Source organism: Periplaneta americana, chromosome 16 (genome assembly GCF_040183065.1).
Source record: "Periplaneta americana isolate PAMFEO1 chromosome 16, P.americana_PAMFEO1_priV1, whole genome shotgun sequence".
Classification (NCBI taxonomy): Eukaryota; Metazoa; Arthropoda; class Insecta; order Blattodea; family Blattidae; genus Periplaneta; species Periplaneta americana.
The window spans coordinates 22,097,402-22,123,058 of NC_091132.1; the positions used below are offsets into that span (position 1 = coordinate 22,097,402).

The following is a 25,657-nucleotide window of genomic DNA, read 5'->3' on the forward strand; positions in this document are numbered from 1 at the left end:
CAAAAAATCTGAAAGTTAGAATTTATAAAACAGTTATATTATCGGTTGTTCTTTATGGTTGTGAAACTTGGACTCTCACTTTCAGAGAGGAACATAGGTTAAGGGTGGTGTTTGAGAATAAGGTGCTTAGGAAAATATTTGGGGCTAAGAGGGATGAAGTTACAGGAGAATGGAGAAAGTTACACAACACAGAACTGCACGCATTGTTTTCTTCACCTGACATAGTTAGGAATATTAAATACAGACGTTTGAGATGGGCAGGGCATATAACACGTATGGGCAAATTCAGAAATGCATATAGAGTGTTGGTTGGGAGGCCGGAGGAAATAAGACCTTTGGGGAGGCCGAGACGTAGATGGGAGGATAATATTAAAATGGATTTGAGGGAGGTTGGATATGATGATAGAGACTGGATTAATGTTGCTCAGGATAGGGACCAATGGCAGGCTTATATGAAGGTGGCAATGAACCTCCGGGTTCCTTAAAAGCCAGTAAGTAAGTAACTCAATCCTTGTCTCTAGTTATGTGTTTCCATTTCTAAGCACGGAAATGATTTCGCAATATCTCCAGCATAATCTGGCATTAGTTTCCAGAGATTTAGGTTGTTAATATTTTGACAAAGCAGAGTTATTGTGATTTCTTACGAAATTCTGTATTGAGCATTTTAACAGCCTGTGTCTTAAGAGTTCCTGTTTCAATTTGACTAATGTGTGAAGTTGCTCCATTTTTGCTCTTTTTCGAAAGGTTGGCTCAGAATTTTTTTTATATTGTATTATGGTTCTGGAAAATATATTTCGCCATGTGTGTATGAGAAGTATGAGAACAATGTATGAGAAGTATTTCACCTATTTTACTGAGCATTGGGCTGAAATATCTTCATTGCTTTTCTTAAAAAAAAAGAAAAAAAAAAAAACATCAACTTACGTTCTGAAGGGCACCAACATAGTCATCAGGGGCATGTCTGCTCAAGCCATACAACAGTTTTGATTCAATAATGTTCATGAAATTCTTTCGTAGCATTTTGGCTGCTTTCCTGGCATCTTTTGTTACCCACCAGTGTTTACGGGCCCTCTTTATTGCCCAAGGTTCATCAGTGTTTCTTGGTTTCAAAATCAATTCAATTGCCTGAAACAAAAACGTCATATAACTTAATTCGGTAATAATAAAATCAGATGAGGTAAGCATAACCCATAAATCGCATATTTAAGTTTAACAAGTTAATGCAGCAACATAAACAAATATAGCCAGAAATTTAAAATTTTGAGAAAGTTATTTTCGGATGTCATTTAAATAACTTAAAATTACCAGACTATGTACTCTCTTTCCAGCTAAAGATTGAAGTAAATGTAAATAAATGCACGTGGCATAATGGTTCCTGATTGGCTAATGGATGCACAACGCCTCCAAACTCATGCTTGTCATCTTCTTCCTCATATTAAAATAGTCCCTTCTAAAATAATAAAATGTATAATATAAATGGAATACGAGTGAATTAAACATGCTTATAAGAACACTTTCTTACAATTTAAACAACATGTTTATATTAGTAGTTTCAGACATTGCGTGTTAAATCATTGTAACATGTATTATGGCAACACGCATGCGTAATAGGCATTAAATCCCTCCCAAGGTGACCTGCAGCTTCACAGAGCACATCAGCACGGCTGGTATAACACAGTGCGAGATTCAGTGTTGTCAACCTCAAATAAATTTCTGTAGAATTAAAGAAATTCTCCACTCTTCAAAGAATAACATTTAATCACGAATCTACAGAAAATGAAAATCCACTATTCCCAGTAGAGAAATAATAAATATTAACCCTCTGTGAGCTCAATGAATGTGTTGAAATGTCTGCAATATATCAGACGGTAGCTGCCCTGTGTGCTCACTTGCTGAAAATAATGCGCCCTGGTGGCTGCTTTGGTAGCTAGCTTGCGATTGCGGAGTAATACATTTCGGTTTTGTTTACGTCTACTTCAATCTTTAGTTGGAAATAGAGTAGGAGATATGATTTATTTAAACCACTGTACACCCTTTGACATAAACATAAGTCGCTGTTCAGAGACACTCAGAACACGCATGTGTTTTACATAAATTCGAAGTCCAGTCTTTGGAATGAGAAGAAAGAGCTCTATCGCCAAGCCATAAATGTTTCATGGGGAATAAGTCGTTCTGTGTGACGCACGCATGCACCCCTCTCTCTCTCTTCTCCCTGACTTCTTTTTCCCCTCTCCCCTCCATCTTTTCCTCTCAAAACAACAAAATAAATTGACAAAGAGAATCTCAAGAACTTTCAATGTAAGAAATATACTTACCTCCTTCCACTCTCCCAACAACAAAGCCCTTCCTACTTCTGGTGTTGGAACAGATGATGAACTCCCGAACCTTTGCAAACCGTAGTAGTTTATGAATCCCTTCTCCTTCAGGTTGTTCATAGCTTGGTCTATCTGTTCGTCTGTCCCCGTCACATTCCTAGCAACAAAATACATTTTTCCTATATAATTTTTCATTTTTCATAATGAACAAGAAAGATGGTTGTCACTTATTCACAAATGCAACAGAACACTTCTCATGGATGGGAAACCCGTCTATGTAACATCTACATCAAATTCATTGTCATAACAAAGCAAAAATTTCTTTTTTACTTATACAGGGTATCTCATGACTTCATGAGGAATATAAAATATTTCAGGATAATGTAGTTTGGGTTAATCTACATCGACTTAACCTGATATAACTATGTCCAAAGTCTAATGGTTCAAGTGAAATTCATTTGATTTCATTTAGTGTTCTGCCCAAGGACAGGTCTTTCACTACAAACCCAGCATTCTCCAATCTTTCCAATTTTCTGTCTTCCTTTTTGTCTCCTCATATGATCCATATATCTTAATGTTGTCCATTATCTGATATCTTTCTCTGTCCCTAACTCTTCTCCCATTCACCATTCCTTCCAATGCATCCATCAGTAGGCAGTTTCTTCTCAGGCAGTGACCCAACCAATTCCTTCTCCTCTTCATGATCACTTTCAGCATCATTCTTTCTTCACCCACTCTTTCCAACACAGCTTCATTTCTTATTCTGTCTGTCCACTTCCCAATTCTCTCCTTGTAGGTTGACAATGATTATCTGTGATTATTACGCTGTCAGGATGAATGAATGGAAGTGACACTGTTGTGCAGAAGGGAAGGATGGTCGATGCGGCAAGTGGCAGAAGAGTTTAAGAGGTGACATCCTGGATCAAAACTGCATCATAAAACAGTGAAAGTACTGTGACTAAATTCACAAACACTGGAAGCATTCTCGATACACAGCATTTTGGATGGCCTTCTACATCAGCTGAGGCATAGGAACTTGTGTTTGGAAAAGTGATGGCAATCCTAGAAAAATCACTGTTATGGTCTTCCCAGGAATTAAATGTTCTGTGAACGAAGATGTGGCAGCTCTTGAAGGCTGAGAAATTTCATCTGTACAAACTTCAGCAGATGCATCAGCTGGTTGTAGATGATCCGACCAACGGATGGAAATGTGCGACACTGAGTTTTGGATTGTCTGGACAGCAAATCTGCTGCAGATATTCCATTCAGTGATGAAGCGATATTTACTGTGAATGGGGAAAATTAATCGCCACTAGTATACCCAAGAAAATCCTAGTGAGGGTTCATACGAAAGTCCACTACTACATGCAGACCTGTTTTGAACTCAGTGGCAAACACATCCAATCTTTATAAGTATTTTCCTATGGGAGGGGACTTTTGGCCCATACTCTATAACATACAATCGGATACCTTGTGTGCCCATCCACTTATGAGCACTTTCAAATTGTCCACATCTGTGGAGTAACGGTCAGCGCGTCTCGCTGCGAAACCAGATGGCCCGGGTTCGATTCCCGGTCGGGGCAAGTTACCTGGTTGAGGTTTTTTCCGGGGTTTTCCCTCAACCCAATATGAGCAAATGTTGGACCTCGGAGTCATTTCACCGGCATTATCACCTTCATCTCATTCAGACGCTAAATAACCTGAGATGTTGATAAAGCATCATAAAATAACCCACTAAAAAAAAAAAAAAAAAAAACTTCTAAATTTATACAGAGGTACTTACCGCAAAGAAATCTTGAATCTATTTCCCTTGAGGTCTCCCAACTTCAAACAAGTTGGCTTGTAAGAATAATTTCCCAACTTTACACCTCTCAATTCCTTACTCAACTTCGCTAATTTAGCTGGGTCAATCTTAAAAACACTCATCATCTGACTTGTCATTGCTCGGCGGTCCTTGGTTCCTGCATATGTTATGAAGTTTGGCTTCACTCTGTGTTAAATAAACAATGTTATATAAGTCATAAAAGTTTCTCTAAACATTTACACAATATCATCAAAATTTCATTAAGAAAATTTACGTTATACTGTGTGAAAGCATTCCTTGTAAAACATCGCCACTATGAAGTATGTATGAATTGTACAAAAACTACCAAGATTAGCTGCTGTAGTACCACTCTTGGTCTATATCATGAACAGCAGACTTTATATTACATTGTGCTGTATGATTTAAGGCTTAGGTGCAACTTCAAGCACTGAAAAATTGACCATATAACTTCTTTTTTTTTCCTCGGTGTACATAGCTGATACAGTTGCAAATTAATACACAGAAACCCCTATCTTTCTTCAATGTATTAAAATAATTTTCAATTTTCTAACATGGATTCAAATGCATAATTTAATTATTCAAAATGATATCTTAGATATGGAACAATAAGTTTTATGGAAAAATCATTGCAATAAGTGAAAGTCTCAGGAATCTTCTATGCCACATCAATAAATTTAAAAATGCAGTTATACTGTCAGATTCCAAAGCAGCTATTCTATCAATAGTCTCTAAACACACACCTTCATCTCAAACAACAGAAATAACTAATATGCTCTCCAATTAATAACATTCAATAAAAGAATTGTATTCCAATGGATACCATCCCATTGTGGAATCCTGGGAAATGAGAATGCGGATGCTTTAACAAAGAAGGGCAGCACTGCTACTTACAGACCTGTTACTAAATCTACGTATTACTCTGTGAAAAGATTTATTAAATCTACATACTTAGACTTCAACAAACAAAATTTGATAACACAATCTCAAGGCAAAAATGGAACTCTCTGCATCATAATCCACAGTTAATTCCCGATTTACCACGCAAATCGTCTGTAGCTGCATTTAGATTGGCAACAGGCCATGATTGTTTGGCCAAACACCTGCACAGAATTGGAATATATCAGTCCCCTAACTGCTCATTGTGCAATTCAAATCAAGGAATGGATTCGAAACACCTCAAAATCTGTGCTTCAGTGGCTGACCATGATAATATCTTTGAAAAATATTGGATTGCAAGAGGTCAAATGACTTTATTGTCAAACGCCTGGCATTAGAAAACAACAATATTATTCAAAATGCAGCTACTTCCTTTGAGAGAATCCAAATTTTCCCTCTTATTTCAACCAATTTTCAACATTTCCATGTTCTGTTATTTTAATTTTACAGCTAAAATAAGACTGACGACAATCAGATTCATTAATAAATAAGTAAAAATTTTAATTTGCATTTAAATTTATGCAACAAGTTTTCAAGATATTTTAATTAAAAATTATTTTTTGTAGATGACGTACAGAGAATTCCTGTACAGATCGGTTCCACGTAGTCATGTTCCACCAGCTTTATGAAGAATAAATAAATATAAAAAAAAATAAAACTTTCAACAAATATATTCACGACAAATTAAAAACAATTAAACAAAAATTCAGTTCCGTTCACAATAAATAAATTTTATCCTGGAACAGGACACACTTCAAACTCATCCTATGCACATGCACTGCACACATGCCAGTTATCTAGCTTAATTGGCAACATTTGAAGGTGGACATCTTAAATGAATGGAATGCAATGTGGTTAAATAGTACAAATGGCCAAATCACAAAATCACTATATTTTCCCATAGTTAAAGATAGACTAACCGTACAGAATTATGAACCATCATACATATCCACGCAATTCATGACTGGACATGGAAAATTTAATTCATATTTTGAACGTTTCAAAACTGACAACCCAAATGGCTCTTCATGTCCCTGTGAACACCCCACACAAACAGTCGACCACCTGTTATTTGAGTGCCCGCTACAAGAACGCAAGAGATACCGGCTAGAAACCCATTTTAGCATGTGTGATACAACTTTATCACCACCAATTACAAAAGTTCTTCTGAAGCAATGTTGCAAAAATGAATTTCACAGATTTATTACAGATGTATTTAAGACCTTGTAGAAAATAACAGTATTCAGTAACAGTGTCCCATTTATTCTTTTGGAGCCAAATTTGTAACTTTTAAAAGTATGGTTATCATGTTGAAGTGTATGTGTTGTAGAGGATACTTGATTTGTTGTGTATGTGAGTCATAGTTGTGGGATGCTTGATTGTGTTTGTGTGACTATTGTGTATTAATTTATGATGTATGTTAGGGAAAGTTGCTTAATTGTGTTATAGAGTACTGCTATAAGAAATGTTATGTTTATGTGTTGTAACTGTTTTCTGTATGTCTCAATTGATGTTTGATTTGCAATCGCAATGTTTAAATTACGGATTGTTTATGTTTTATTTCCATTGTGTAAGCTAATTTATTTTTCTTTTCAATTTGTTTTATGCTTAGGCCTATTTTTTGCGTAAAACTATAGTCCTAGCATACATATGTAAAATAGGGCTACCCCCCATTGGAGATACAATAATAATAACATTGATACCACAGATCAAGATTTCCATGTTCTTCCATATCTTCGATAAGACACACAAATTATACACTTATTACACTTGAACTTGATTCTGACACATTTAGTGCCAATCCAAACGCCATTTAACAATGTTAAGAACTGAAATACCCGTACAGGAAGATGATGACATGTGTAACCATCTTAGGATATGCAAGGGAGGAAAATTGGTCAATGCTGCCAACTTCATTTTGAATAAGCCACACATCCATATTCTTTACTTGTATATTTCTAAAAAAAGTGTGTGGGGTATTTGAGAAAGAATCAATTTCAAAGACTATAACTAAAATCAAAACTATAATCCATAGAAAATAACAAAGAGAGAATTACAACCTAAAATATTCTTACCCCAGTTTTCCTGCGAGATAATTCACAGTTTCCTGTGTATCCATATTCTCCTTGTGTAGAACAAAGTGAACGTACACTCCACCTCTATCCGCTGGCCAACGAGATCGACGATCTTGCATCACTGTGTAATAGGAATGTTTCAATACATATGCACGAACTTCTTAATAATATATTTTACAGAACAGTATAATTAGCTTTAGGGTAATATTTTCCAAAACCTAAGAATCATTTATTCTGTTGGAATAAACAACTTCCATTAAAAAGAAAGAAATTCTTGTGCTCACTAAAATTCCTTACAAGGTTTCTTCACAATAACACAATCCCAAAAGAACACTAATAAAAAAGATTCAGTTGTTTGGATTGGTCAGGCATAATGGACCCGCGCGATCCATCTTAGGAACCTGCAAGTAATTCAAACGTTGGAGATATTAAGCCCAAAACACACAACTGGAAACTAAAAATTCCTCTTCTGAACACAATAACCACGAAAGTCCAAAATCAGAGAATACAGAAGAAGTTTATCCTCATTTTTTGCAGTCTTCTGTCTCACATATTTGATAATAGAGAATTTGACACTTTTGTCATCTGCTAAATGGTTAATGCTATGTTGACGTCAATAGTGACATATGTGGTGACATATGTTCACATTCGTAAAATTTCGATAAGAATTGTAAGGGATCGGTGCACATATCCGTTCAATGTCTTCAACAAAAAGTTCTTTTTTGAGCCATATTGCACTTCGGCCTGAACATTTATCCATTGTCCACAGTGGTAAATGTCAACCGATATGCCATATTTTAACACTGAATTAGGCCTACAGTAAAATTCGTTCACTTCACGTTATCTGCCTAAAGATAGCGGCTCCACTTATTGAAATAACTTGAGGTGAATGGTTCTGATTGGTGCTTTCATCAATGACGTCAACATGGCATTAATCGTTTAATCCACGACACAAGTACGAAAACTCTCTAATGTTTTCTCCCATATTTCATAAAGTTGCATTTCTTCACTTATTTATTGATTCATTCATTACAGTTTATCGCTAAAATCTATGTATTATTCAAAACCTATTGTTCCTGAATCATAATCGATATACCCATACTGAAACGGTCTTTTCAATGATTAGTAGCAAGTGGACTGATGTAAGAAACAGAAGTTCTGATGAACTTATTAAAGTTGAATTACAAACTGTTACAAATTTCAACTAGTCTTGTAAATAGTTTTTCAAATATGTAAAAGATGATGTAAAATTTTTTAATGAATGCAAAGAAAATGGTAAATATTAATAGTGCTATAATGCTATGACGATTGTTCTAATTAAATATTTTTATGTACAATCTACAATGAAAATCTCATTAATTATCAACCTGTTTTGTAAAGAGATTTTAATATGTGAAAGTTTTTGAATGAAAACAAAGTCAGTGGTAAATATTATTAATGCTTTGAGATTTATTTTAAATCATTTTTGTGTATAGTTATATCTACAATACATAAATAGCATTGTCATAAAAGTAGGGTTCGAATATGTTCCGTATTTTACAGGATCGTCCCTTATTATGCAGTTGGGTCCCAATAAACTTCTTCAGGATGCAGAACTGTCCTGTATTTTGTGGATTTGTGTTTAACATTCTTATTCTTAATCTTAAAAAATGTAATTGTCAACAAATCGATAGCTCTCATTCACAAAGATATCTTACCAATTAGTAATACTATCATGTTGTGAGAACAGTTCCACGAGCGAATATGGTAATAAGTATTCCAGTATTGAAAGACTGTTTTCCCAGATGAGCTTCTTATAGTTATATTAAAACTGAGATGACAGTGTACATGTACACCAGGCCTGCACAAGGTTTGCGCTCTCCGAGCCGGCTCACAGCTCATGAGCAGAATGCAGATATTAGCTGCGCTCTGTATAGCCTAAGGGTGGACTGGAAGAAGGGGGGATCTCGTACAAAATATACACAAAAGGAAGTACTATTACGAGTGGTTATGAAATGAATTCCCGTTCAGTGTTTGCAAAACTATCTTGGACTATATCATTTATTTTACACAAATAATAGAAATTCTATAGCTACTTAACTTGTACAATATCATTTTGTTATATTTTTATTTATCAGTACATCAAAACGGGGTTTTATGCTATTGGCAGCTGAAAGGAACAGTAGCCTACTGATCATAATGAAACATCAGTTACAGAAGTTCGAAGTCTGCCTTTATTAAAGTTGATTATAGAAAACAGTTGCTCACAAATATAAATGCTGAGCCAAACATAGCAATCATTTTCACAGCCAGCCTGTGTAGTCGTGGATATTATTGCTAATGTTTAGTCTTGTAAAACTCAACCAGGCTAGTAGTATTATTTAAACGATCTTTAGCCCTTAGGTCACATTGAAGGTCAATAAGTTCGAGCTGTAAATCGTTAAATGTTAAATGTTATGTTCCGTCTTTTAGATTCCTCCATACTGTACTGTAGCAGTAGGTAAGCAACGTGAAACAGTTACTGCGAATAGACCTACACACTACACTCAAGTAGATAACTGAGTGGTCGTTTCCCTCTCCTCTACCTATAGTAAGTCTATGTCATTCTGATGTATCTTCCTCTCCGTTTCGGCGAGCGGTAAACACTGCGCTGTTTGTCCAGGCCTGATGTACACTATCACAAGGTTCTTCAGCTTTGTGCCAATCAATCATTTTACTGCAGAAAATTTCTGCAAACAAAAGTAACTAAAAATTCACTAACAAAATATTAATAGACACATCTATGGATGATAAAAGATATTAAATACGAAGTTATCTGAACTGTTAGTTACAAGAGATGATGAATCCCGAAAACTCTTGAAAGTTAGTGCACTTAAATTTATAAGAAAAGTTTCGTAACTCATTATAAACTATAGTATACTGGAAACTGGTCACTAATCATCTAAAAATAAATAAAATTAAAGCGCTTGACCAACACTGCCAATAAAACTGTCTCCAACTCATCCTAAATAATCCACAACTCTGGAGAACAGCTGCAGGAATTCACAGAAGACACCATGGAATAGTTTTCACACTTGGAAATGAAAACAAGCAGTAAGAAGTAATGAAGTCTAGTTACTGGTTATACTTCAAACTAGTAAATACAGCTATTAATACTATTTACCGCCTTTTCTAGTTTTGAAGATTGTGATGAACTTTTTGGTCCCTCTGTCTACTGTATTGCTGTATACCTCCTTTCCGAAACCATCCTTCACAGCTTCATGAATCTTTCTTCTATCATCCTTGCTTTTTTCAGTCACCTACGACAAGTGTACAATGTTAGCAAACTATACGAGACATCAATGAAAGATATGGAAATGAACCAATGAATTACTTATAAATGTCACCTCGATTTCAACGAAGCCCATTTTAGTTTCCACCATTTTCTTCAACTTTTCCATCACCTCTGGTGTCAGAATTTCAATGATTTCACTTTCAGGTCTCTTGTGCTCTGTGGATTTAAAAATAAACATTTATCATAGGCAAATTCATAAGTTTGGTTATTATACAGTTTATGTCATGTCTTTGAGAAAAGACAGATAAATATGAAACTCACACGGCCATGAAAGTTTAATTCTCAGGACGAGCAAATTACAAAGCAAAAATAAAATTGGTATGGGAATGCTTTCTAATACTGCAGTAACTGCTACAGAACAACTCAGTGGGTGCCAGGCAATCAGGGTGTAAAAGGGAAAGAAAAAGCAAACACCTGGCCAAGAAAGGAGCAAGAGCTTCTACAATGGACCTGTCAGCTTCTAGAAACCTATGACGACACAGCAAGAACCCGGAGACCTACAACCTATAAACTTTTTATTGTTTGACCACCACTTCTTAACCATAAATAAATGCACTCAAATCACCATTAACTTCGAAAATAAGATTTTTATATTTTATCAGCATTCCTATAATAGGTATACCTTATTTTATTTCATGGAGTGCAGTTTCATAGAAAGGACTTTGCCGACAAACCTTCTACTGCCCCCTACTAATTGGTTGTCATAAATAAATGTCTTCCTTAACGAGACGGGAATCTTGTCTTCTCCTGTCAGTAACCAATCACAACCCTCGTTCAGAAGAATTGACAGACTCCCGTCAAATCCACGTGGAGGCAGAGTTGTCGCATCTTTTCCGAATTCCAAGAATCCCGTCAGTTTCACTGCATAATTTCGAAGGTCACCAGGATTGTGGCAACTGTGCAATGTTGGGACGAGGGGACAGGATGGAATTGTCAGAGGTGTTTGTGTAGGAAATCATAAATCTGTAAGTGGGTGTTCAAAGGAGCCACCAAACTGCACTCCTTGAAATAAAATAAGGTATAACATACTTAGTAACTACTAACATCAGACCTAAGAAGAATGGATTAATGTGGATGAGAATTTATGGAGGATTGGAGTTAGAAACTGGAGAATAAAAGCAGTCGATAGAGAAGGATGGTTTTATTATTGTGCAGTAGGTCAAAACCCTACATGAACTGTAGTATCAGGGACAAGGAGGAAAAAGAGATGCAGCACCAGTAGCATGGAGCACGAGAAGGGTTATACATCCTTGTATAAGTTCTGCCTACCAAAAAGTTAAATATACACAAAAATAATATATCCTACCATTAGATAAATATAGTATGAAAAAGTTACATCTTCCACACCTTATCCTGTCAATAGAATAAAAATCCATTATAATATAAACTTGATAGAACAAATTAAAAAACAGGATGAAAGCCGTATTCGTTTGAAACAAATTGCACTTCAACACAAAGATTCCCAAAAAGTGAGTGGGTACACATCTACACCGTTTGCTCCAAAATTGGTAATAACTTTAATAATACGACTGGTGCTGAAATATACAGCAAATTATGTTGTTCTTATAATATCTCTCGATCAAAATTCAACTCACTTTGACGCAGAACTTGAGGCAGTGAATTCTGCATTAAAACAGCTTTTCTATCACATTAACCTATTTAATAAAGCTGTTATATTTAGCAATTCTAAATCACCTATACAAGCTATTAATGCAAACACACATACAACAACAAGAATTGCTGACATTCACCAAAGTATCGAACACAATCTCTTCACAAAACAACAGTTTTGCAATGAATTCCTTCACACTGTGGAATTCTTGGTAATGAGATAGCAGATTCCTTAGTGAAAAAGGGCACAATGAATCAACAAATTACGAATTCACGTTCATCGTTTCAGTCCTCAAAACTAATAATTAAGAAAATCATCCAAGAAATGCATGAAAAATTAATATATCAGAGTGTAAATAAGCAATGGAATATTTTATTAAACATTAAAAATTTAATTCCAGAAAGTCCACGAATGAAAGCTGTGACTCTTTTTTGATTATATACATGACATGATTGTTTGGCTGCCCAGCTGTATAAAATAAATATTTTTCCTACTTCTAATTGTTTACTATGTAAAGCAGCTAATACTATAATGGATATGACTAGGGACCGGATTTTTATGTAATTACATATTATATTCCTTTGAACCTAACCGTATATAAATAACAAATCTTTGCGAATCTTGTAATTACCATTAATATATTAAAATTTGATACTACATATTTTTACATATTTACCCCACATTACATATTATGGCTTGGTATTACATAAATCTACATATTTAAGGGTTTTATTAATTTTTACTTCTTTAAAAGGAAAAATAAAACTGCTGCTGGGGAAATTTACAATTTGAAATAAGCCTTTTTACCTACTCGAGAAAGGATATATTTCGGGACGAAACATAACATCTAAATTCCAGGAACTAAAAGAGGCACTCACCCCATACCGCCCACTGTAAATATGAGTGAACAAAAGGCAACCTTTCTCACAGAACTACTCTGTTTTGTAAAAATCAAGAAGGGAATAATCTCATACAAATAAGCGGACGACATAGTAGTAGGGTCTAAAGACCTTACAAAGTACAAGAAACAATAAGCATTATGGTAAAATGGTGCAATAAAAATAAATTTGATATAAATGTGGACAAGACAGAAATGATGATCCACAGAAACGGCGGAAGAGCGCCAGAAACAGTAGCATCATAAAGAAAAGAAAATTAAAAATTGTACCAGATTACAAATATCTAGGCTTAACAATACAAACCAGCGCAGATACTGATATTAAATATTTTATGCTCGACCATGCCGAAATGTAGTAATTATACACCTGGTAGCAGACCTTTAATGCATGTCATTAAAGTACACCTACTCATTAAAGGTCAGGTCTTTCAGCCAATGACGACTTAGGTTACAACTGTTCAGCCAATGACAGGTCAGCTTTCTACCGTTATAAAATCGCAAGTATCGATTATTCTCGGATATGCAATCGAAAGAGAATTAGCGAAAAGTCATGGAGGCTGGAAATCCAATACTGTCACAGAAGGTTATGTTCTGTTACTATAATAATTAGCGTTAATTGTAAATAATATTCAAATAAATTCAATTTGTCATCTCGTTTTTCAATGTCTAATTTTATTTCAATGTTATCTCTGTAGGTTCTTATGGCCTAGCAAGGTCAATGTGGACATCTGTTCCTCGGAAAAAATCAATACTTTCGCGTCTTCACACATTTCACAACATACGGGACATTGCACCAGGTCAGATACAATAAAATTAATAATATCAAGTTAGAAATATGGTCGAGCATAAAAAGTCGTATGAAACTCGCCTATAATGGTAATTAAGAAGCTCGTATGAAAATTATGAAACTCGCTTGCGCTCGTTTCATAAATATCCATACTCACTTCTTAATTACCTTCATTATAGGCTCGTTGCATAATGTACTATTAATGATTTTACATATTTTGGTACATATTCAGCTTATTTTTTTTACATAAATATGTACATATTTCACACCTTGATATTACATAAAAATGCGGTCCCTAAATATGACACACCTCAAGAACTGTAAAAATTTAACAGGTACAGATGTGTCATTACGATACTGGGAAACAAGAAGGCAAATGGAAGAACTACAATATGCCGAGCATTAGCAACCAACCAAATAGAAAGCTTCCGAAATTAAAAATACTGGCATCACCGCTGAATTCCCATAAGCTCCTCACTGGCTGACATGATTCTTTATTATTTGACCAAATAAATAAAGTATGATTTGTCACATACTCACCAACATCTACAGGTGGAGACAGATCTGTCAGCTTTGCTATGGTTCCATCACTTGTGATTTCATGCACGTGAAAATCTGAAAATCTTTGTTTAATGATGCCATTGAAACCCTCATGGTCACTAATGTACTCTGTAATACCAACATCTTTTTCCATCAATCTCGATTTGTTTGAACTCGAAGTAAGAGAGCTCTTCGACCTTTTGGATGGCTGCTGTTTCTTTGATGAACCACGCCAGTGGGGCATATTACCTCCCCCTCTCATCATTCTGAAATTAGGAGCCATTGGAAGCCTTGCAGGAAATCTGTTGTACCCCCTGGGGAAATTGAAGTTTGGTGGAGGGAAACCGAAGTTTCCCGGCGGAAAGAAATTTATTGGTGGAGGTCTAATATTTCCACCTCTCTGTTTGTAGTTCACAAACTGTCCACCTCCACGAAATGGCCTGCCGCCACCTCCTCTCTGATTTCGGTACCCACGGTTCATTCCTCCTCGAGTCATTTTAGATGACTCTGAAAAAAAAAAAAAAAAGAACAAAAATTGTAGAAGCAAATTCATTTATATTCCACATTCTACTGTAGGTACTGGCGACCTATAATTACTTCTAATATAGGCCTACTGTATAATATTAATTTTATGGTTTCAATTTTTTTTGTGCTTCATTACAGAAAATAAGAGAGAAGTACTGCAACGCTTAAAATAATCGATTTCGCGATTTTTACACAAATAAGCGTTTTTAACATTTCTTCTTATATTGACAAAATGGTTTATTTATGAATAATTTCGAGGTACGTTAAACCAAAGGTCCCGGGTTCGATACCTGGCTCCGGAACAATTTTTCCCTCGAAATTATTCAAATCAACTTTACAGGGAGTTATACCTGAAATCTTGATTTGGTTTAACTATGTTGTCTGTCTCTCCATCTGTGTACAGATATTTCTCTTGTTAATATTCTGTATCTATAAATCACATCAAAAGGGAATAATGTATCTCAAATAGAGCCAGTTTTACTTAAAAAATAACTGTTTCATGAATATGTATAGGGTGACCAGACGTCCTCTTTTCTAGACCTTTGTCCGGAGTCGGGGCGGATTTAAAAAAAAATCAAGAATCTGATCTGACGCCTTTTTGAAGTAATTTTCCTATAGGTGGCAGCACATCGAGGGAATATACTCTTTGCTAACGATCATAACTCTCTTTGCTCCTCCTTATTATGGTCGTTGCTCACAGGTAGCTAGTAACTCGAGAGATCAAAGTGTGAATGTAAACCTAAATAGATTTTAATAATAATTTAATAATTACAGTTCCTTTGACTTATATATATAGCTAACCATAAAATCATTATTATTAAGTTTTTTCACACATATTTTGTAATAAAATAGGTATTTTAACATACTTTTAAGTATGATAAAAGCCTAAATCTGTACTGTAAATATTTTGTAATAAAATAGATAATGACGTAATGTAAAGTATAATATAGCCCTAAGCCTAAATCTAAATAAATATTTTGTGCCCTCTTTTTTCGAACAATGTCCTCTTTTTTTGAAGCTTTGTGTCCTCTTTTTTATCTATGTGGATCCGATCACCCTAAACATGTACTTTGTAAAAATTCAGCTCTTTATCAACTTTCTAATGACATTTATGTTTATATCGTATTTTAGTTCAGTTTACAGTGCACTGTATTTACATGATAAACAGAAATTAAAACATGTACTATTCAACAAAAAAAAAAGTGACAGAGAATTCATTGAATCCCTGCAATAATATTGCGAGAAATGTTTATACTGTTCATGATTGTCACTGCAAACATGGCTGGGATTGTAAGGATGTTTGCAAGTTGAAGTAAAAGTTTGGTATTTCTTTTTATTTCTGTTTTCACACTCCCCACATTTAAATTTAATAAGACAGAGCATTCTTGTTACTTTATAATCGCTTCCTCATCCCATGAATCCTAGTCTTGAGACAACAATGCAATTGATAGTCGAACGATTCACATATCAATATGACGCCAATGACAGTCTTAACATATAATAACAAAGGATGGCTCTACTAACAAAATAAGTACAGGTTGTACATTCCATTTGATCAATATTGTAGTTTCAGGAGAAGCTGTGACGCATATCTCTCAAAATATAAAATAAATGAGGATCGGTCTGCCAACATAATAACAGTAGATTGCTCATTCCATTTGATCAATGTTGTTGTACAAGCAACACCTGGGTCATGAATGAACAAATGTAGTTATTTAACTAATGAATGCATTGTGGGCAGCATCGAAGCAACTCACATCAGGGGCAAAGCTGCAATCTTTGTTACGTATTTTTCTTAAGTGGTACACAGAAAAACATTTCACGTTAAGAAAGATGATAAAAATTGTGTCTACATTGAACACAAAACACACTTTCACAATTTCTGAAGAGTAACAATTCAATTATAAACTGTAGAGTTTTGGTAGATGTAAATACTGTCGCACATGTTCCTAATATAACTTTTGTAGAGTGGAATCACTTGTAATATTAATTTGCTCTTTACGAAAATCATTATTTAAATGTTGTTAAATGTGATGTTTTATTTAACGATGCTCGCAACTGCAGATGTTATATCAGTGTCGCCAGATGTGCCAGAATTTTGTCCCGCAGGAGTTCTTTTACATGCCAGTAAATCTACTGACATGAGCCTGTCGCATTTAAGCACACTTAAATGCCATCAACCTGGCCCAGGGATCATTATTTAAAACTGCTGGATAAGCTTAAAGGCATTAATCATTTACACATTTTCGGACTACATTACTTATCATGCAATCAACAATTCAACTTTAGAATTCGATTACAACAGACTCTTGAATAGCCTCTCCAGGCTAATCACTGCACAAATGTGCATGGATAACTGAAAACACGGATAATACGACTTTTGCTTTTTACTTTAGAACAAACCTTTTTATACCGGGTGACTAGGGGACAATGAAACAAGACAAAAATTATTAATAAACATAGATCTGGAAACCAACCATTTCCAAGACATGTCATCACTGTGGCCACAAACTGAATACACCTCGTTCACTTGCAACCTCATTTCTTACTTAGCAGACTGAATGGTCGTGTGTATCTCTATTATTTTAAGTATCAGTTATGATTAAATGAAATGGTAGTGGAGAACAGCAACTGCTATGAAATGTTGTTAATTATACAGAGTGAATCAAACCTAAGTTAACAGAATTCTTACAGAAACACACAGTTGCTGTGCGACAGGCAGTACAGATCCAGAAACAAAATTTGGGTCACCTGAATTTTTCAAGTACCAATTGAGGACCGTTTTTGCAAAACTTGCTAACTGCAAAAATTTGCAAAATTGAGATTTTGATGGATTCGTTAACATAAGGCAGGCCTCTACATGATGTTCAAAGCGTCTTAGTAATATTGGGTTATTTCTCTTCATTGTAGTGTGTCAAATTGTGATCGTTTTTTCAAAACTTGCTTTCTGCTGTAAGTGAGAGATACAGCAAAACTTCCTTACTATAGTGTTTTGTCTCTCCTGTAAAATTTAGTTTTTTCAGTTAGCAAGTTTTGCAAAAACGGTCCTCAATTGTAACATACTGCGCATGCTCAGTAAAACTTGAAAATTCAGGGGCCCAAATTTTGTTTCTGGGTTTGTACGTTGGGTTTTCCTGGACTCTTGTTCCCTTGGCCAGCAAAGAGCACTATGCATTAGTTTTCCTCATTATTATTGCATTAATCCAGCAACATAATTCTGCTGGCACTTTACATTGCCACTCAGTAAAATTATCTAAACTGCATTGAGAAAAACATAGGCCTATTTTTAACCAAGGTTAGATACACAGTACAGCCAAGCCCGTATTTACGCATGGGCCACATGGGCAGCAAATTCGTAAAGACTACAAAATTTTGAGAAAAGAAAAAAAGAATAAATTTTCTATATTTTCCTACTCTGCAGATGTCTATTTTAGATAGTAGCATAATATGTTAATAAGATATTACATGCCACATTTTTACAGTCTGACCTGTACCTAAATGTCTAAAGGTACAGCCACACGTCGCTACTTTTGCAGCGATGCAGTACAAAAAACTGCGCAACTCTCATACTGCGACGTGTGAGCAACGGTACAACCCGAAAAGTAGCGGCTGCCGAACCTGCTACTCACTACTTTTTGATGCTGCGCGCAGCTTAAAAGTAGCGACGTGTGAACAGGGTTCTCAGGGTTGCAGCCACAGCATTTTTGATATCGGTTTTGTTGAAACTTTTGCTGCGGTTGCAACAAGTGTTGCCACCCAAATGTGCCAATGATACTTTTATTGTTTGGATGTATTTTAATGTTAGATGTGATGAAAATAAATTATTTGTAACAGTTATTAAATGCACAACACAGTCTGAGCATATTTGCTGATGATATAATTCACTTTTAATTTTCTATAGTGTAGTTTCAAACAGGAGGGTTGCCAACATTGATTACGTGAATATGCTGTTGGTTATTATTTAAGTATATAGGCGTTTTTAAAAGCTTTATAGTAAAAATAATGCCAATTTCTGAATACTAGTTAGGACAGAAAAGCAAATAATAGATAAGTAAGCTTTCGCATGAGTTTTTAATAATGCGAACATAACCACAAAATGTATATTGAGATGTCAACACGGAGATGGAAATCTGCAGCATGACTGCGGCTGCAAAAGTAGCGCCTTGTGTGTGAATAGACTCGCAACCTCCAGTTGCAACTTTTGCTGCACTCGAGTTGCGCAGCACAAAAAGTAGCGTGCAGTGCGCTACTTTTGGCTTACGTGTGAACATGATACGCAACTTTTGCAGCTGCAGTACAAAAGTTGCGCAGCAAAAGTAGCGACATGAGACCATACCTTAAGATTTGCTAAAGTTACTTGGTGGGGAGGGGGACGCAAAATATTTTCAGGCCCATGAGTGCAGCACTATCTAGATACGAGGCTGAGTTTAGTTACGTATTTACCTCGTTGAAACATATCTACTGAAAAAGAAGTCATCTGAGTGATGTTCACGCAAGTTTCGGCAGCATTCTCCAGAGGCTACACAACCAGTGTGTTGTTAAATTATTGAATAAGTGGGGATAAACAGGTTCTGTTCTCAATAAGAAGAAATGTTGCACAAACTGTGCTTTAACAGAACAAACAATTGAGGATTTGCGTGAGAGCATGAAGTTGAACTCAAGAAAAGTGTTCGTCACCTGGCACAAGAAATAAATGTATCACAACACGCATTGAAATTTCTTAAATTTAATCTCTATAAGGTGTCCTCACTGGAGATTAGAATCAATTCACAGCTGAATCACTGACCCCAATGCTTCTTTTTTCAGTGATGAAGCTTCGTTCCACCTTAAGTGGTTATATATAGGCCTAAATCCAGAATATACAGGCATTGGGGTATCAAAAATCCACATTTTTCTCATGAAGTTCCTCTACATGACCAAAGAATGGGAATATAGTGCGCGATTAGTGTGCAAAGAATAGTTCGACGCATATATTCAGGGTTTGAAGAAAAACAAAAACAAAAGAACTTCTCTGCTTGTCTTTGATAAGTGAAAATTTTTACTTTAAGAGTGAAAAACATTCTGATTTTTAATTGCACTTCTGAGCTTCAAGCATGCTGATTAATGGAATTTTTAAAGTTTCAAAGTCCTTGCATGCATTCTTACAAAACAATAAATTCTGACTATTACGTGAACAACATTTTGCAACACTTCTCACAGAGCAGAAAAGAAATCTCGCTTTTTTTCAGCAAGATGAAGCAACAGCGCACTCAATGGAAAGGTTAATGAAAGCCCTACAAGAAATTTTTGACAACATAGTGGCCTAATGAATAGGGAGAGAATTTTTATGTACTAAATGTTAAAAATGACACGAAGTATTCTTGAGTGCATGTTAGAACCATCCTGAGGCCTTATTCACAACACTGAAATCTAAGAGAGGAGAGCTGGATCACAAAGATCAGAGATTGAATCTAGTGAAGCGTATTAGCTATTTGTAAATAATGGTTCAGACCATTCATTTTAGCCACCAGCGTACCTCAGTCGGCTAATGCACTTGCTTGCCGATCCGGAGTTGTGCTTGGGCACAAGTTCGATCCCTACTTGGGCTGATTATCTGATTGGGTTTTTTTCCGAGTTCTTCCCCAACTGTAAAGGCGAATGTCAGGTAATCTATGGCGAATCCTCAGCCTCATCCTGCCAAATACCACATCGTTATCACCATCCCTCGACATTAAATAACCAAGTAGCTGATCCAGCATCGTTAAATAACTAATTTTAAAAAAATTAAAAAAAAAACATTAATTTTGTGGTGTCTGGGTAAAGGCAGAAAAGTCATAAAAATGAGGTCGGAGAGAAATGAAAATTAAACTTCGGACCTTTGCTGCAAATAATTTTCTACACACATAAAACACATCAACTGCTAGTATTCTTTGATTTTTACACACTCATTTGTATTATTTAACTTGTGTGTTCATCTGGGGAACAAAATTCCATCTGCACATAAAAATGACATCCCCCTTTACCCGAACACCACAGAATTTTAACTTGTGTTTGAAAAGGAAACATCGCCTACTGAAACCATCTACAAGTCTACGTAAGGGAAACTATTACCAATAGTGTAGAACGGAGCGAACTTCGTCAATTAAACAGCAAACACGGAATTGCATTATTTGCTACAATTGGCTAATGCTTTCAAACCCTAACATTATTTATACCAGAGAGTGGCTACTGCTTGCTAATTTAAATAACTATAGCTAGTTGGAATATTAAGTTTTTAGTTCATAAAAATCCGCTCCCTAGACTAACAAGTAATGGACTATAGCCTGCCTGGTCTCCAGATCTGTCAATGCATGACTTAACTTATGGGCCCCGTTAGTTCTTGCTTTATTTGTATTCAGTTTTAGGTTATATTGTGCTACATTTTTGTATTTTTTTAGTTGGTTATTTAACGACGCTGTATAAACTACAAGGTTATTTAATGTCCATGAGATTGGTGATAGCGAGATGGTATTTGGCAATATGAGGCCAAGGATTCGCTATAGATTACCTAGCATTCACCTTATGGTTGGGGAAAACCTCGGAAAAACCCAACCAGGTGATCAGCCCAAGCAGGGATCGAATCAGCGCCCGAGCGCAACTTCAGACCGGCAGGCAAGGGCCTGAACTGACTGAGCCACGCCGATGACTTTTTTGTATTCATTTCGTATGTTACGCACTTTACATTATTATTGCTCGCAAGTGTTCAATATATCGATGACCTTGAAGTCATACAATCGATCATTTTCATTATCACCTGAATGTCCGATGTCGAAACCAACTGTGATTATCACGTGGGACGTCAGTTATTATTTTTTTCTCCTAAACTTTTTTCCTATCATGTAATACGCATCCTGGATTTTTAAACTAAAAAAATTATGAAAAGAACTGTGTCTATTATGCAAATTAATACGGTAATATTTGTGAGACTAAGCCCCAATAAGTGCTCCAGAATTTCGTATGAAGTTGCAACATGTGTAATGTGTATACAGTAGATTGTAATGGGGGAGATTTTCAACAAATGCTCTGAAACCAAGATAACATTTGGGTTTTCTATAGCATGCAACACTGAAGATTTCTTGACGAAAAAATTTAAAAAACTGTATAATCTTCAAAGAGAAGGTACTTTGGGATGTGAAGAGCTTATACAGGCAGTCAGTTGACTTGAGAACATATTATAAAATAGCTAAAAATTGGAAAAAATTGATCAGTGTAGGTATCCTAATAGTGATTTAACACGTGAAATAAAGAGCTAGAACACTTAAAAATGACGCGAAACGCATATTTCACTTCATTTAGTACATGGAACCTGTTACAGATTAGCATATGCAAGGCACACCAAAAGCCTAAACTAATCTATTCTAACCTGTCACAGATTCCCGCACTGTAGAACTTAGAAAAAAAGACAAATTAGAAGTTTCAGTGTTGCGTGCTATAGAAAAGTCAAACAAATTGTACACACCAGACCAATAAGTTTGTTTTCCATTTTTACGTGGATTTAAACTGTGTCTTACTTCTCTCTGTGAGTAGAATGTCTTGGGGTTAATGACACATGATTAATGTTTACGTTTGGACTCAAACTATGAGCAGACAGACTTTAGCTATGCGAGTGATACTTGCCAGTGCTGTGGAACGACAAGAATGTTATTTGCGAGAGCTGACGATTTGTGGCAGAAGACAGTAGCAATCCTTTAAGATTGACTCACCCTGTAGATAATTAAAAGGGACACACTTTATATTTAATTTTTAACCCTTCAATTATCCGCGTCTGTGGCTCAAAAGCCAGCATACTGGTCTTCTATCCAGGTGGTCCGAGCTCGACCCCCAGGTTGTGATAGAATTTGTGTACAAAGCAGATGTTGCACAGAGTTTTTCTTGGGGTAATCACGTTTTCCACAATCATTCCACCACAATTCTCTCCACCTTTCTTCATTTCATCTATCATCTGCAATAGTCTAAAATAGGCTGGGATGAAATCTTGGGGGTAATAACAGATTTCCGATGCTGATATAGGAAGGGCTTAGGGCTCCGAGCCTGAGGCTTGTCAAGCTACTCGTCAGTGGATGAGACCTGGCTTTATCAGGGCTGGGGAATCCCAGGGCTGAGACAGGATGGCCCACGTGTCAGCACCAGACTCACGAATGCCACCCAGACCACCTGTCGGAGTTAGAGTCATCGCATATACAGGGCACACAATGGACTAAATCAAATCTAAGTGCACAGAACCGTCTGGAAAAACCAAGCCAAAAGCCCTTCAATTACCGAATTTGCCTATACAATATGATGACACAGTCTTCATCCAATTTTCTCATGACTTCTCAGCACAAGGTTCTGATGGAAAAAGAACGCCTGTAGGTGCAGATTTCTTCGATGTACTTGTATGACATTCACCATGCTATAATTTTACCACTAGCATTATCGTCACACTAGGATCTCTTCAACTGTTAAATGTTTCTATAATTTAGAAGGCACACTAACAGCATTTTCTACCTACCACGTGCACATCTTCTAAGTCGTTGAAATTCTTGATAAATGTATCCACTGACTAAAAGACAGGAATATTCAAGTCGTCAACGCATCAAAAAGAAAACAACATATTCAAGAACTTATATCGGTTCAGTATCCATTCCGTAATACAGCTAACGTGGTGCTGAAATTGCATTTTGTCACAAAATTCTAACTAAAGCTATGTGACAGCAAACGAGGATTATAAAAGTTACAACCACCTTTCCAAAACGTTTCTGTGCATTCCGTTAAAAGAAATACCATAGCTAACAATGTGAGCGAAGCACACCAGTTAATTAAAAATATGAGATACGCATAAGCCTATAACTTAGCTGATAATAAACACAAGCATAAAACAGTAATAATACGAATATATCTATGCTTGTATAGTGAAATAATTCTGAATAAAAAAGAAGAAAACTCATTTAAGGTTGTACACTAAATACCAAACTGATGCTAATCCTATGAACATGAAAGTTTGAGCACGCAATAACAGAATGTCAAGTAATGGTCAGAATATATCACTACAACATAAATTTTACACTAACAGTATGTAATACAGAAGTTTGTATTACTGAAGAAGAACTGGGCATTCACAATATAGAATGATAGTAAATGTGCTTCATGAACATAAAAGAGAATACTTCTAGTGTTTTTTCAAACCCCAGATCATGGTACATATACTCTTCTCACTTCGAGAACATTACTTAAGGTTCTGGTATAATGTATTCTACTTAGTAATTGTAATATTCCTTACAGAAAACAAATAGTTACTTGGCAAATGTGTTTATAGTCTAACCTAGCACTGATAATTACAATGATGAAAATCATATATGTATGTGTACGTAAATAGAAATAAAGTGTTATAAAGTATTACTTGGTTTCACTTAATTCTTGACGATAGTGTTCTATTATCAATCCAATTCCGCTATCACACAAATTACAGAAACACATGCATTCACACGTACATTTCCACCGCCAACTCCATTCCACAACTTCACAATGTTACCAACACTAACCGGCTTTAGTGTGTGTAACGAATTACAAAATCGAGTTGTTTTTAGTTTAAAGATAGAATAATTCTTATTAAAGGAAAAATATTACTTAAAATTAGTAATAAATATTCATAAACATAAAACAGAGTCTGACCAATGCATTTCTATAGTAAAGTTGTATTATAATTGTATTGGTAATTCCTATGTTGTATCGCTGATGTTTGTGGTTGAAAAATCGATTCATATCGAATTCAATTAAGATTGTGATGCATCCTAACTGGGCTATTGTGTAAATACAAATAGGCATAGGCGGTGATAAGCACGGACGCGCACGGGCGTCTCCCAGCAAAATAGTTATGTTGCACATAAATATTTGTCACTGAATATGAAATGTGACAATAGGCGAATCTGCAATTAAAGGTCTACAAAAAAAATTCAAGCCCCTACAAACACAAAAGAATTGCGTTAGAAATCCTGAGAATTCGATGACTTTACCAAACAAAATACAGTAAATAAAAAAAAATATAGCTTATACGATGAAGTTGAATTGCATATTCTGAGAGGATAATTTGGCTTCACACCTGGTCAATCAAACATACACCTTCTAACGACACTTGAAAAAAAACGTAAAAATTATTCTCAGAGAACACAGAGGAAATTACTCCATCTATCGATTTAACAACAGCTTTAAAGAATAGTGTATGGGCGTTCCAAACCAAATTCTCTCAAACCAGAAACTCATTGCATGAATTGTGAAAGTGCAATGTGGGGACACTATTCTTGGACTACCGGTACGGTACTCATTCTATTCCCGAGCGCGTAAAACATTGTTTTGAAGTTACTTCAACTCAGAACTGATAGAAAAAAATAGAAATTAAATATTCATTTTAGACCTATGTGTGGTCGAAAACTGTAATCTTTCCTTTCAAAACAGGCAATAGGGAAGAAAACACAGTACCGTAATGATTTATAATACATACCTACATATATAAGTGTTCTGTCCATGGGCAAGTCTTTCACTGCAAACTCAGCATTCTCCAATTTTTCCTATTTTGTCTTCCTCTTAGTTTCCACATAAGGTCCACATAATATTATATTATAATATACAAGCAAATTAAAATTTTAACAACCGAAGTAAAACCACCTTCTGTCAGCAGCAAACTTGTGGAATGCTTGCAGCGAAACTCACTCCCTCTTGGCTCTTGTCCAGGTTTACCAAACGTAGGCCTAGGTACTCTTTAAAGTGTACCAGTAGCCTACATGTATGTGCCCCCCAAGTGACAATGCTGCTGGCACAATATTGTGCCGAAAAATAC

The 25,657-nt window shown here is 35.6% G+C and overlaps 1 protein-coding gene across 2 annotated transcripts in view; it reads right to left on the minus strand.

Annotated features, from left to right (window-relative positions):
• Positions 1-24,399, minus strand: part of Pus7 (pseudouridine synthase 7) — a 40,812-nt gene extending 16,413 nt beyond the window's left edge. The window contains exons 1-8 of one of the 2 annotated variants that reach the window (XM_069849049.1): positions 24,315-24,399; positions 14,302-14,808; positions 10,517-10,620; positions 10,294-10,429; positions 7,152-7,272; positions 4,099-4,305; positions 2,316-2,472; positions 925-1,125 (exon numbers count right to left, since the gene is read on the minus strand). In XM_069849049.1, the coding sequence (XP_069705150.1) occupies positions 925-1,125; positions 2,316-2,472; positions 4,099-4,305; positions 7,152-7,272; positions 10,294-10,429; positions 10,517-10,620; positions 14,302-14,797 (1,422 nt within the window). In that variant the 5' untranslated portion in view covers positions 14,798-14,808; positions 24,315-24,399. Of the gene's footprint in view, positions 1-924; positions 1,126-2,315; positions 2,473-4,098; positions 4,306-7,151; positions 7,273-10,293; positions 10,430-10,516; positions 10,621-14,301; positions 14,809-24,223 lie in introns of both variants that reach the window. The other variant, XM_069849048.1, reaches the window with a different exon arrangement.
• Positions 24,400-25,657: the final 1,258 nt, after the last annotated feature.